Source organism: Mustela nigripes, chromosome 6 (assembly GCF_022355385.1).
Source record: "Mustela nigripes isolate SB6536 chromosome 6, MUSNIG.SB6536, whole genome shotgun sequence".
NCBI classification, from domain to species: Eukaryota; Metazoa; Chordata; class Mammalia; order Carnivora; family Mustelidae; genus Mustela; species Mustela nigripes.
The window spans coordinates 71,872,455-71,886,185 of record NC_081562.1 but is presented as its reverse complement, the minus strand read 5'-3'; the positions used below and the strand labels follow the sequence as shown (position 1 = coordinate 71,886,185).

At 39.1% G+C, this 13,731-nt stretch overlaps 1 protein-coding gene across 7 annotated transcripts in view; it reads right to left on the bottom strand.

Moving 5' to 3' along the window:
- Window positions 1-13,731, bottom strand: part of ABCC9 (ATP binding cassette subfamily C member 9) — a 154,515-nt gene that overhangs the window by 98,035 nt on the left and 42,749 nt on the right. For all 7 annotated transcript variants that reach the window (XM_059402839.1, XM_059402837.1, XM_059402835.1 and 4 more), the window contains 3 exons: window positions 7,712-7,874; window positions 2,696-2,736; window positions 1,683-1,825 (listed from right to left, as the gene is read on the bottom strand). In XM_059402839.1, the coding sequence (XP_059258822.1) occupies window positions 1,683-1,825; window positions 2,696-2,736; window positions 7,712-7,874 (347 nt within the window). The remainder of the gene's footprint in view (window positions 1-1,682; window positions 1,826-2,695; window positions 2,737-7,711; window positions 7,875-13,731) is intronic.

Sequence of the window (13,731 nt, the reverse complement as noted above, 5' to 3'; positions counted from 1 at the left end):
CACACACACACACACACACACTAAAAAACAAACAAAACAAACAAACAAACAAACCAAAAAACCCACAAAAAATCTAAATAATAAATGGGCAGAAGACATGAATAGACATTTCACCAAAGAAAAGCTACAGATGGCCAAACAGATACATGAAAAGATGCGCAACATCATTCATCATCAAGGAAATGCAAATTAAAACTACAATGCAGTACCACCTCACACCTGTCAGAATGCCTAAAATCAAAAACACAAGAAACAACAAGTATTGGCAAGGATTTGGAGAAAAGGGAAGCCTCATGCACTGTTGGTGGGACTGCAAACTGGTGCAGCCTGTGTGGAAGACAGTATGGAGTTTCCTCAAAAAATTAAAAATAGAACTACCCTACAATCCAGTAATTCCACTACTGGGTATTTACCCAAAGAATGCAAAAACACTAAGATATCGAAAGGATATATATGCTCCTATGCTTACTGCAGCGTTATTTACAACAGCCGAATGATGGAAACCAACCAAGTATCCATCAACAGATGAATTAATACAGAAGGTAAGGTTATAGAGATATATATAAGTGCTTATACACACACACACACACTAGAATACTACTGAGCCATAGAAAAGAATGAAATCTCGCCATCTGCAACAACACGGTTGCAGCTAGAAAGTACAATGCTAAGTGAAATAAATCTGTCAGAAATAGATAAATACCATATAGCTTCACTCACATGTGGAATTTAAGAAACAAAACAGATAAACAAAGGGGGGAAAAAGAGGCAAACCAAGAAACACTCTTACTTCTAGAGAACAAACTGATAGTTACTGAAGGGAGGTGGGTGAGATAGGTGAAGGCGGTTAAGCGTACCCTTATCTTGGGGCACCTGGGTGGCTCAGTGGGTTAAAGCCTCTCCTTCGGCCCAGGTCATGATCCCAGGGTCCTGGGATCGAGCCCCACATCTGGCTCTCTGATCAGCAGGGAGTCTGCTTCCCTTCCTCTCTCTCTGCCTGCCTCTCTGCCTACTTGTGACCTCTGTCTGTCAAATAAATAAAGAAAATCTTTAAAAAAAAAAAAAGAGTACCCTTATCTTAATGAGCACGGAGTAATGTACGGAATTGAATTAAATTGAATCACTGTATTATACACCTGAAACTAATATAACACTGAGTGTTAAATATACTGGAGTTAAAATCTAAAAATCAATAAATTTTTTAAAATGTGGAAACTGTTAGAACTAGTATCCCTACTTCCAAAAATCAGTCCTAAGAAAATAATCAGAGAAAAGTTTAAAAATATAAAAAGATGTTGGTCTCAATGTTATTTATAGGTAGAAAATAGAAACACTCTAAGTGCCCAGTGAGGAGGTAATCATTAGAGTACAGTACTTTCAAACAATGGACTATTGCATATCCAATAAACATCCTGATCTTAAAGAGGGGGAAAAAGTAAAAACAATACGTGAAATAAGGAGTCAAAAGCTACAGAAACTCAAAATTTTTATTTCAGAATAATGATTATTTTCATTTAAAAATAATTGTAGAAGACTGAAAAGAAGCCTATTCAAATTTTAACAATGGTTATCTCTGGACTGATTTGAAAGTGTGTTTTTTTTAATACCTTCTCAAACTGACTACCACAAGCATAAATAATTTCTATAATCAAGCAAAGAATTCCAGACATTCCAGGGCATACCTTATGATGGCTTTGACTGCAAATCTGACCACTGTGGAGAGCAGGAACAACGGGGTGACCAGGATATGAAAGAGGGACAGGGAAGCAAAGGCCTCTGCAGGTTTTAGATTGTTCCCACTAGCATACGCATGGGTCACGAATGTCTGCGCAAAGAGAGAAGTTCTTTAGAGCAAGCTGGAGAAAATTTCACAAACACTTACATTCAATTTTACAAACCTAACCTATTTTGCTACGCCAATACATCCATCCTAACTCTGAAAACAATTACTTCACCCAAATTACTCCCTAACAAAAAGATTTGTTATTGATAGTCTTTAATGGCTTACGTATCATCCTAGCAGTGAACTTGTAAGAAGGGCCGAGTAGAATCTGTTTACAGATTCGGAAATGGTCTTCTGTCAGATTACTTAGTAGAGGGATAACTGTGAGGTGAACCTAGAGTTCTTAACAACCAATCAGGTTCTATCCAACCAATACTAAATTTTCTAAGAGAAAAAGAAGATGTTCCGTTGTTTTAGGGTCCCCGTTATGGATCTTTACTAAATGTGCCAACAATCGTGTTCCATGCACACGTACTAAATGTAATTCCAGTTTGTCATTTTAGTTTGAAATGTAATGTACTTTTCTGGTTGTTGAACTAGCACTCTCTTGATGTAAGAATGTCTGGGAACCAGATCATGAAGATTACAACAGTTAGTTCCCAACTACTATTCATTTTGCTCCCCAGGGCACACTTGGCAATGTCTGGGGAACGCTAACAGCATCCAATAGCCAGGGATGCTGCTACGCGTCCTCATGCAGAAGAGAGAACCTACCAACACAGAATTATCTGGGCCAAAAAGGCTTACAGTGTCACCGTGGAGAAACCCTGGATTAGAATTATTACAATGGGACTGCAAGAGAAAACTAGCAGAGGTAAAATAACATATATCACCACCCGTACATTCTTGCTCATAAATCATTTCTAAACACTGACTTAGTTCCATTTCTAAAAGCAAGAGAAAGTTTCTTACGGCAAGAACAGCTGCTATGGGAATTGCTGCATTCATGAAGACTGTGGAAAGAAATAAAATATGTTAGGTTCATTGAACTGTGAAATGTTTTCAGTAACTTTAATTAATCATCTATTATTACTTTAACTTTCCTTAAAGACAGAGAGGACCAAGTGCATTAAATAACATTTTGTACAGTGTCCACAAACAGTGCCCTGTTGGTATTTCCTTGTTTAAAGTCATAGGAGTTCCCCACATTAGTCTGAATCAAAAAATACTTCTCTTTTTTAACAGAGTTTTTTAAAAAAATATTTTATTTATTTACTTGAGAGAGAGCACGAGCATGAGGGGGGTGAAGGGCAGAGGGAGAAGCAGACTCCCCACTGTGAAGGGAGACCAATTTGGGGCTCGATTCAGGCCTGAGCTGAAGGAAGACGCTTCACTGACTGAGCCACCTAGGTACCCCAGAAAATACTCTATCTTACAGAAAAATTATTTTTTATGAACTGTTACAAACTACAAAATTCAGATGAAATACTCCTTTAATGATACAAATAATTAGAATCCATTCAAATGTGCCTTCCTGAGAGTGCCTTCCAGCTTATATTTCACTTGGTCCACTAAGCTAACTTAAATATATGAAAACTGAGTTATTATGGTGCATAAAAACAAGAATTTGACTTCCAAAAGTGACATTTATTTCCAGTTATAGACCTTTTGTTTAGCAAAACCCCTCCATCTCCTGAGCCCTCTGCTTGTCTGAATGTCTCTTTAGGAACATACTGCACTCATATTTGATGAGATGATATGTATAATTGAAACAAGGAAAATTCATCTTTTAGGCTAAAATACTAACATTTAGAGGTTATAGGAAAATTAAAAAGCCAAGTTGATGACTTGTAGTTATATTTTTCATAAACCACAGAGTTCTAGAAACTGAGCAGTAAAAGAGTACATGAATTGGTGACATAGTGAAAGCTAGAACCCGCTTTCCTTGACATGCAGGAGAGAGTTTATCCAAAAACCAACGTCAGTCCTCATGACCCACTCTCGTGAATTACCCTCATCACTGTACACAAAATCAGATCGGGCTTTTGTGGATCCATACATGGCTTGGTTATCAAATCCAAATTCTTGTACAAGACTGGGAATCCAAACACCGCCCTGAGTTTCCTAACAGCACAGATGAGGAGTTATGTTTCTACCTCCATCTTCTTTCTGTGGCTATTGTCATCCTGTTCTTCAAGTCCATTTTTTCGTTTCCCCTCATCATTATTTATCATTCATTTTATAGTCCACGTCTTTGAATAGGTAATTTCCCCTTGATGAGGAAGAACAAAAACAACTGCTATTTGTTTGGAAACCATTTCTACAGCAATCTGCACCAGGTAAATGTAGCAGGTACTGTTCCTATACCATTACAAAGATGAATCTTCAGGTCACACAGCTGGGATACAAACCAATGCAGTCAGGCCTCTCAGACCGCTTGGCACCACCTTGCTCTGAACTAACATGTCACAAGCACTGAGGTGTGATAAGAGAGCTTTACATACATTCTCATATATTTTTTTAAGATATTATTTATTTATTTGAGAGAGAGGAGAGAGAGACAGAGACAGAGAGAGAGAGAATGAGAGGGGAGTGGGTCAGAGGGAGAAGCAGACTCCCACTGAGCAGAGAACCCGATTCGGGACTCCATCCTGGGACTCCAGGATCATGACCTGAGCTGAAGGCAGTTGCTTAACCAACTGAGCCACCCACTCAACCACATTCTCACATTTAATAACCTTAACTGCCCTACACAATAATGAGCAAGCAGCTTGCAAGATTCCAAACTAGGAGGTCATACAGCTTGGATTTAAACCTAGACCTTTCTGGTCTCAAAGCTCTTTGCTCTTGGGGTAACTGGGTGGCTCAGTCGTTGTGTCTGCCCTGAGCTTAGGTCATGATCCTAGGATCCTGGGATCAAGCCCCACATCAGGCTGTTTGCTCAGTGGGGAGTCTGCTTCTCTCTCCCTCTGCCCCTCCCCCTGCTCGTGCTCTCTCTCCCTCTCTCTGTTTCTCCATCAAATAAATAAATAAATATGTTGGGTTGTTTTTTTTTTTTTTAAAGCTGTATGTTCTTTTCACTTCTCCATATAAGACTCTATCAAAGCAAAGACAAAAAAATATAGTACTGGTTTTTTGCCTTTTACCAATGGATTAAATCTATAAATAGTATACAACCATTTGGCAATGGAAAGTAGGAAATTAATAAAATTTCTCTTCCCCCCAGATATTATCTCAAATGGCAAGAATACGGATTCATAAAAGCAGAGATGAATCTTCAGTTCTACTAGTAAGTGTCCTGTTTCTTTGCTTTTCAATATTTCCAGATACCACTGACTGAGCACTTTTATGTTTCAGGTACTTTTCTAGACAGTTGACACACATAATTTTATTTAATTTCTGAAGATGCTCTTAATATTTCCCAGCTTCCTGATGAGAAAACTGAGACTGCCCCCAATACTAACCAAGATTGTAGAGCTGACAAGTTGTTGAGGCAGGATATCATTTTAGGTCAGCTTGCCCTCTAAGACTCAATAATAAGCACTCTGTTATACAACTGACTTTTTCCTTTAATTATTTTTTATTTTCTTGTGGTGCTCTACAAATCCTATTTACAAAATGTGTGTGTATGTGTGTGTGTGTGTGTGTGTGTGTGTGTGTATTTGTGTTTTAAGTGGGCTCCATGTTTGGGCATGGAGCCCAATGCAGTGCTTGAACTCATGACCCTGAGATCAAGACCTGAGCTGAGAACAAGAGTCAGGTGCTTAACCAACTGAGCAACCCAGGTGCCCCTATTTATAAAATTCACTGCCTCATTTGATTCTCACAATATATCTGTGATAATGATTTATTATTATTACACCAATTTTTAGATGAGGAAAGTGATGGTTGGAGGTTAGTAAGCACTAGACCATTCACCAGATGCTTTATATGACATAATGACTATGAAGCATTTGATGTCATGCCTGGAATAGAATCAACAACCCAAATCAACATTTGTATCATTCATTATTTTAATCTTTACTACAGTCCTACATGATAGAAATCACCTCATGTTACAGATGAAGAAATTGGCGCTTGGAGGATATAAGTAATTTGGTCAAGGCCGCACTGCCAAAAAGTGGCAGAGTTGGGATTTATAGCCAGTTCTACGCAACTCCCACAGTTCAAGCTCTTAATCACCAAGAACGCTGTACATAACCATATCATAAATCTTACAAATGGTCCAACTGGGAATTTTATACCATTGGCTCAAGAATTCCCACTGCCTATCATAAACATCTGACTCTGTATTTTTACTTTCATTATTTCTTGTTTTTCTTTCCTGTTATCCTCTGTCCTCCCTTCTTTTGTATCTGACTTTCAAAAACCCATCCAAATTTCATGTCTGGAGACAGACAAACTGGATTAACAACCCACCCGTGCCATTTAGTAGGTTGATGATTTAAATGAGAATCAAGTTACTTAAGCTCTCTCCACCTCAATCTTTTAATATCTAAAATGAAATTAATAGTAGAATCTAAATCATTGGGATGCTGGGAGGATTAAATGGGATTATATGTGTAAAGCCACTTAGGGCAAAAATTGGCTTAGTATCTCAACTTTTTTTTATTGTTATTTTTTCTGGCTTCATCCATCCTTTCCATGAGTATTTCAGTCCACTGCAGAGAGAAATATACATTCCCCTGCCAGGGTCACCAGATTAGAGTACTGTTATATAAACAAGTGGATATCAATCCTTCCATCTTCTAGCATTTTGATGTCATATTAGCAGTGGTGCAGAGCTGGAAGAGAAATCTCCTTCCCATTTCATTTCTAATTCATCAGGCATTAGGGCTAGAATAAATGAGCTATACAAACCAAATATTTTCTCTAAATCTATTTCACACAAGAAGTATTTATAATCTCTAAGAATTAAAGTAGTTTAGAATTCAAGAGGAAATAATATATTAACTTCCAGCATTTTAATTTGTTTGAAGCCTTGGGAACAATAGAGATAAACAAAACTGACATACAAACCAGATCAAATGTTGGTGGGAGTAGTTTGGCCAAGTTTGTAAGAATTGTACTAACATAAGCTTAATTTTTCTTGAGAGTACTCCGTGTCACTATGGGGGAATAACAATAATTTTGTTAACAGCTGCTCTATAAAAATTAGAGTTGAAGATAAGAGTGCTCCATATTTAAAAGTTCTTGAAAATGTATTGGAAAAGAGGATTTTATGTGAATATAACTTGACTTCTTTCACTCAGAAGTGCTGACATTTCTTCTTCTCAATTTTCAATAATAGCATTTTAAGTATAATCTTCAAGAAAATATAATATCATAAGCTCCCAGATAAACAGGTAAGACAATTGCAGATAATTTTTGAGGCTTTTGGGGGATAAGAAGGTCAATAGCCTGGGTTTCTCAGTGGGTTAAAGCCTCTGCCTTGGGCTCAGGTCATGATCCCAGGGTCCTGGGATCAAGCCCCACATCAGACTCTCTGCTCAAGGGGGAGCCTGCTTCCTCCTCTCTCTCTTCCTGCCTCTCTGCCTACTTGTGATCTCTGTCTGTCAAAGAAATAAAATCTTAAAAAGAAAAAAAAAAAAGAAGGTCAATAGCAATACAGTCCAATCAACTTAAGTAAATGAAACTGTTACTGAAAACCCACTATTCGTCCCAATGGTAACTAATACTATGGTTTCAATCACAGGTACTACGCTCATCACCATCCAATTTACAGACGAAGAAACAAAGGATTTCAGATGCAAAGTAACATGACAAAAGCACACATCCTCAAAGAAAACAAATTTAGGTCAACCTGACTAAGCCTATGCTAACCCTGTTTTTTAAATTTAAATAGGCTCAGATGGCTAATGGCTATTGGGCAGCACATAAGTAGAGAATGAATGGATTTCCTCAGATGAGTAGAATGTTTCAGGGGTCATAACCTAAAGTAAATAGGCCACATGTTTTTTGGTGGTCCTTAGAGCAAGGGCAACTTACTAGAGAGTGATGTATAAAGTGCAAAGGTTTTGAGACTGGATAGTTCTTTCATTCTTGTTTCTTCTACACTTTTGCAAAAGATGTGTTCCCAGGCATACAACTTTAGAAGTTTGATGCCTTTCAATATTTCATTTGTTTTCTTCAGTCTCTCCGTAGAATAATCCTATAAAACAAAAATAAGAAAAACAATGCACACTGCATCCAAGTGAATCGAAGAGGTGGAACTCTGTATGTACAAGACAGGGATGAACCAGATCTTGATCTCTGCCTGGCTCCACCACTGATTGTGACTTTGAGATCCCCTGGGGGTGGGGGCCTGGGTGAGGGTGGGGGAAGGAAAACTGTCTATGCCTCTGCCTCCAACTCTAAAGTGAAAAGTTGAATGAAATGGCCTCAAATATCTTTCCACCTAAAAACTCTTATGTTTCTGTTGCTTTGGGTTAAATAAAAGCAGTTTCTTAAAGTATCAGATGATTTCCTTGAATCAGGTCTGCAAATAGTATATATAGACATTTAGGGAAATGACACAGAGACTTCCAGTGGCTCCTCCCAACATCTAACTCATTTTATTCTCTCCTCAGCACTATCACTCATACTTAGAAAACAATTAATGTAAGGAAAATTAGTTTGCTTCTTATTTGGGAATGTGAGGGTTGTGTATGTTCACAAGGCAGGTGTTCATGTTGTATCTTCATAATACAGTTACTGAAACCAAGGTTTTTACCTTTAACTTCAAGAGATTTCTACATACCTCTTCATAAGCTCTTGTTTAAAGCCTAAACTAGATTTACTCATTACTGAGAGTTTGGATTAACTGTAAAGAAATTTTTTACAAACGGCACAATTTATTCAACTGCTGCAACCTCTACCACCGCCAAGTATTAAAATGATCAGTAAGGTACATTATATCCAATGAACTATCAAAAGGAGCAGGCAAGTGGCCCAAAGGCGATAGGAGGAAGCAAAAGTAGCAAATGGCTTGGCTTTTATTCATCTTCTGGTCTTTACAGGGTCTTAGATGCCTATCAGATGATTGTTGCATGAGTAAATGAATACAGTATGATGAGTTCAATGAAAGACAGATGTTTGAGGATAGTCATGTCTCCACTTTGTGCCTCTCTTCCTCACCTCTCTGTATTCATGCCCTAAAGTAAAGATGGACGGTTAGCTAAGAGAAACAATGAGTAGCCTCACTAGGAGCAGCAGAAAAACAAGTGACAGAAACCACCTGCATGACACACAATTTGCTTGTCACAGCAGAAACCAACTTGGGAAACACTTCCATCAGTGGCAGCATCCCTACATTTTATGCCTGATTCACAGACAGACTCTCTCATATTTAATCAAACTTTATTTCTAAACATCCTGTCAACAATTTTATTATTTGCAAATATTTCTTTAAAAGAAGCCAATTCTTAGTCCAATAAAATGGTTTTATGACATGCTGAAGCCAGAAAGGGTCAATCATTGGCTTTGCTTGCTTGCCAAGCTGACCATGAACATATTTAGCCAGATCAGTGGCCACTGAAATACTTGAGTGTAACTCCATAGATCATCTCATGGCTTGATTCGACTCGAGGGAAATTTAACTTCAGAAGCAACAAACCTGATGCGTTATTCATTCTTTGAACCATTTATCCCATGTCAACAATTAACATCCAATGGACTCAAAATACACTCAGGTATATTCTCTAGACAGGTGATCTAGAAAATGATCCATGCCTCATTACCCATGGCACTTAAAAACATCAGGAATTGTGCCTCTGGTATTTTGAGTCTGAGATGATCAAATCATAAATTTCAAATCCACTTTTAAAACAAGTGGGTTTTGTTGTTGTTGTTGTTGATTGTTTCCTTTGCTATGCAGAAGCTTTTTATCAAAGAGGCAACCCAAGGAATGGGAGAAGGTATTCACAAATGACACTAGAGACAAAGGGCTGATATCCAAGATCTATAAAGAATTCCTCAAACTCAACCCCCCAAAACCGGATATTGTCAAATATGGGCAGAAGACATAAACAGACACTTCTCCAAAGAAAACATTCAAATGGCTAACAGACACATGAAAAGATGTTCATCATCATTAGCCATCAGAGAAATTCAAATAAAAAACACAATGAGATACCACCTTTTACCAGTTAGAAAGGCCAAAACTAACAAGTCAAGAAACAACAAGTGTTGGAGAGGATGTAGAGAAAGGGGAAACCTCTTACACTGTTGGTGGGAATGCAAGTTGGTGCAGTCACTTTGGAAAACAATGTGGAGATTCCTTAAGAAATTAAAAATAGAGTTACCTATGACCCTGCAATTGCACTACTGGGTATTTACCCCAAAGATATGGATGTAGTAAAAAGAAGGGCCATCTATACCTCAATGTTTGTAGCAGCAATGGCTACAGTCATCAAACTGTGGAAAGAGCCAAGATGCCCTTCAACAGACAAATGAATAAAGAAGATATGGTCGATATATACCATGGAGTATTATGCCTCCATCAGAAAGGATGAATACCCAATTTTTCTATCAACATGGACAGGACTAGAGGAGATTCTACTGAGTGAAATAAGTCAAGTAGAGAGAGTCAATTATTATATGGTTTCACTTACTTGTGGAGCATAAGAAATAACATGGAGGACATTCACAGAAGGAAAGGAAAAGTGAATTGGGGGAAATCGGAGGGGGAGATGAACCATGAGAGACTGTGGACTCTGAGAAACAAACTGATTTTGGAGCGAAGCAGATGAGGGGATGTGTGAGTCTGGTGGAGGTATTAAGGAAGGCATGTATTACATGGAGCACTAAGTGTGGTACCTAAACAATGAAACTTGGAACACTAAAAAAATAAAATAAAATTTTTAAAAAAGACTCCACCTCCAAACTACTAGAACTCATACAGCAATTCAGCAACATGGCAGGATACAAAGTCAATGTACAGAAATCAGTGGCTTACTTATACACTAACAATGAAAATACAGAAAGGGAAATTAGAGAATCTATTCCATTTACTATAGCACCAAGAACCATAAGATACCTGGGAATAAACCTAACCAAAGAGGTAAAGGATCTGTCCTTGAGGAACTACAGAACACTCATGAAAGAAACTGAAGAAGACACAAAAAGATGGAAGACCATTCCATGCTCTTGGATCGGAAGAATAAACATTGTTAAAATGTCTATACTGCATAGAGCAATCTATACTTTTAATGCCATTTCGATCAAAATTCCACCGGTATTCTTCAAAGAGCTGGAGCAAATAATCCAAAAATTGATATGGAATCAGAAGAGACCCCGAATCGCTAAGGAAATGTTGAAAAACAAATATAAAACTGGGGGCATCACGTTACCTGATTTCAAGCTTTATTACAAAGCTGTGATCACCAAGACAGCTTGGTACTGGCATAAAACAGACGCATAGACCAGTGGAACAGAGTAGAGAGCCCAGATATGGACCCTCAACTCTATGGTCAATTAATCTTCGACAAAACAGGATAAAATATACAATGGAAAAAAGACAGTCTCAATAAATGGTGCTGGGAAAACTGGACAGCTATATGTAGAAGAATGAAACTCAACCATTCTCTTACACCGTACACAAAGATAAACTCAAAATGGATAAAAGACCTCAACGTGAGACAGGAATCCATCAGAATCCTAGAGGAGAACATAGACAGTAACCTCTTCGATATCAGCCACAGCAACTTCTTTCAAGATACGTCTCCAAAGGCAAAGGAAACAAAAGCGAAAATAAACTTTTGGGACTTCATCAAAATCAAAAGGTTCTGCACAGCCAAGGAAACAGTCAACAAAAGAAAGAGGCAACCCACGGAATGGGAGAAGATATTTGCAAATGACAGTACAAACAAAAGGTTGATATCCAGGATCTATAATGAACTCCTCAAACTCAACACACACAAAATAGGCAATCATATCACAAAATGGCCAGAAGATATGAACAGACACTTCTCCAATCAAGACATACAAATGGCTATCAGACACATGAAAACATGTTCATCATCACTAGCCCTCAGGGAGATTCAAATTAAAACCACATTGAGATATCACCTTATACCAGTTAGAATGGCCAAAATTAACAAGACAGGAAATAACATGTGTTGGAGGGGATGTGGAGAAAGGGGAACCCTCTTACAGTGTTGGTGGGAATGCAAGTTGGTGCAGCCTCTTTGGAGAACAGTGTGGAGATTCCTCAAGAAATTAAAAATAGATCTTCCCTATGATGCTGCAATTGCACTCCTGGGTATTTACCCCAAAGATACAGATGTCGTGAAAAGAAGGGCCATCTGTACCCCAATGTTTATAGCAGCAATGGCCACAGTCGCCAAACTATGGAAAGAACCAAGATGCCCTTCAACGGATGAATGGATAAGGAAAATGTGGTCCATATACACTATGGAGTATTATGCCTCCATCAGAAAGGATGAATACCCAACTTTTGTAGCAACATGGACAGGACTGGAAGAGATTATGCTGAGTGAAATAAGCAAGCAGAGAGAGTCAATTATCATATGGTTTCACTTATTTGGGGAGCATAACAAATAGCATGGAAGACATGGGGAGTTAGAGAGGAGAAGGGAGTTGTGGTAAATTGGAAGGGGAGGTGAATCATGAGAGACTATGGACTATGAAAAACAATCTGAGGGGTTTGAAGTGGTTGGGGGGTGGGAGGTTGGGGTACCAGGTGGTGGGTATTATAGAGGGCACGGATTGCATGGAGCACTGGGTGTGGTGAAAAAGTAATGAATACTGTTATGCTGAAAATAAATAAATTAATTAAAATTTTAAAAAAAAGAGTGACATTACTTCTAGAGCACTGGGTGTTATATGCAACTGATGAATCACTGAAATCTACCTCTGAAACTAATACACTATATGTTAATTAACTGATCTTAAATAAAATAAAATTTTAAAAATTTCTTAAACAAGTGTTTTTTTTGTTTTGTTTTTTTTGTTTTTTTGCAACACAGAAAACACACATTTGCTGCCTAAGGATTGAAATAAAATGTATCAATTTCCAAATTATTCTGAGTGGCGTGTATTCATTTCCCATTATTTTAAAAATAAAACAGCTTAGGGGGAGGAGTCAAGATGGCGGAGAAGTAGCAGGCTGAGACTACTTCAGCTAGCCGGAGATCAGCTAGATAGCTTATCTAAAGATTGCAAACACCTGCAAATCCATCGGCAGATCGAAGAGAAGAAGAACAGCAATTCTGGAAACAGAAAAACAACCACTTTCTGAAAGGTAGGACCGGCGGAGAAGTGAATCCAAAGCCACGGGAAGATAGACCCCAGTAGAAGGGGCCGGCTCCCGGCTAGCGGAGGAGCAACGGAGCACAAAATCAGGACTTTTAAAAGTCTGTTCCGCTGAGGGACATCGCTCCAGAGGCTACCCGGGGCAAAGCCCACACGGGGTCAGCGTGGCCTCAGGTCCCGCAGGGTCACAGAAGAACCGGGGGTGTCTGAGTGTTGCAGAGCTTGCGGGTATTGGAACAGGAAAGCCGGCTACAGAGACAGAGCTGACAGTAAGACCACAGCTCGGTGTTACCTTGAACCGGTCGCAGGCTCGGTGAGCTCAGAGTGCGGCCGGAGGTCAGGCAGACGGGAGTAACTGGGTGCTGTTCTCTGAGGGCGCACTGAGGAGTGGGGCCCTGGGCTCTCGGCTCCTCCGGGCTGGAGACCAGGAGGCCGCCATTTGTATTCCCGTCCTCCGGAACTCTATGGAAAGCGCTCAGGGAACAAAAGCTCCTGAAAGCAAACCCGAGCAGATTACACAGCCCGGCCCCTGGTAAGGGTGGTGCAATTCCGCCTGGGGCAAAGACACTTGAGAATCACTACAACAGGCCCCTCCCCCAGAAGATCAACAAGAAATCCAGCCGAGACCAAGTTCACCTACCAAGGAGTGCGGTTTCAATACCAAGGAGAGCAGCAGAATTCCAGAGGAGGAGAAAGCAAAGCACGGAGCTCATGGCTTTTTCCCTGTGATTTTTTTTAGTCTTGCAGTTAATTTA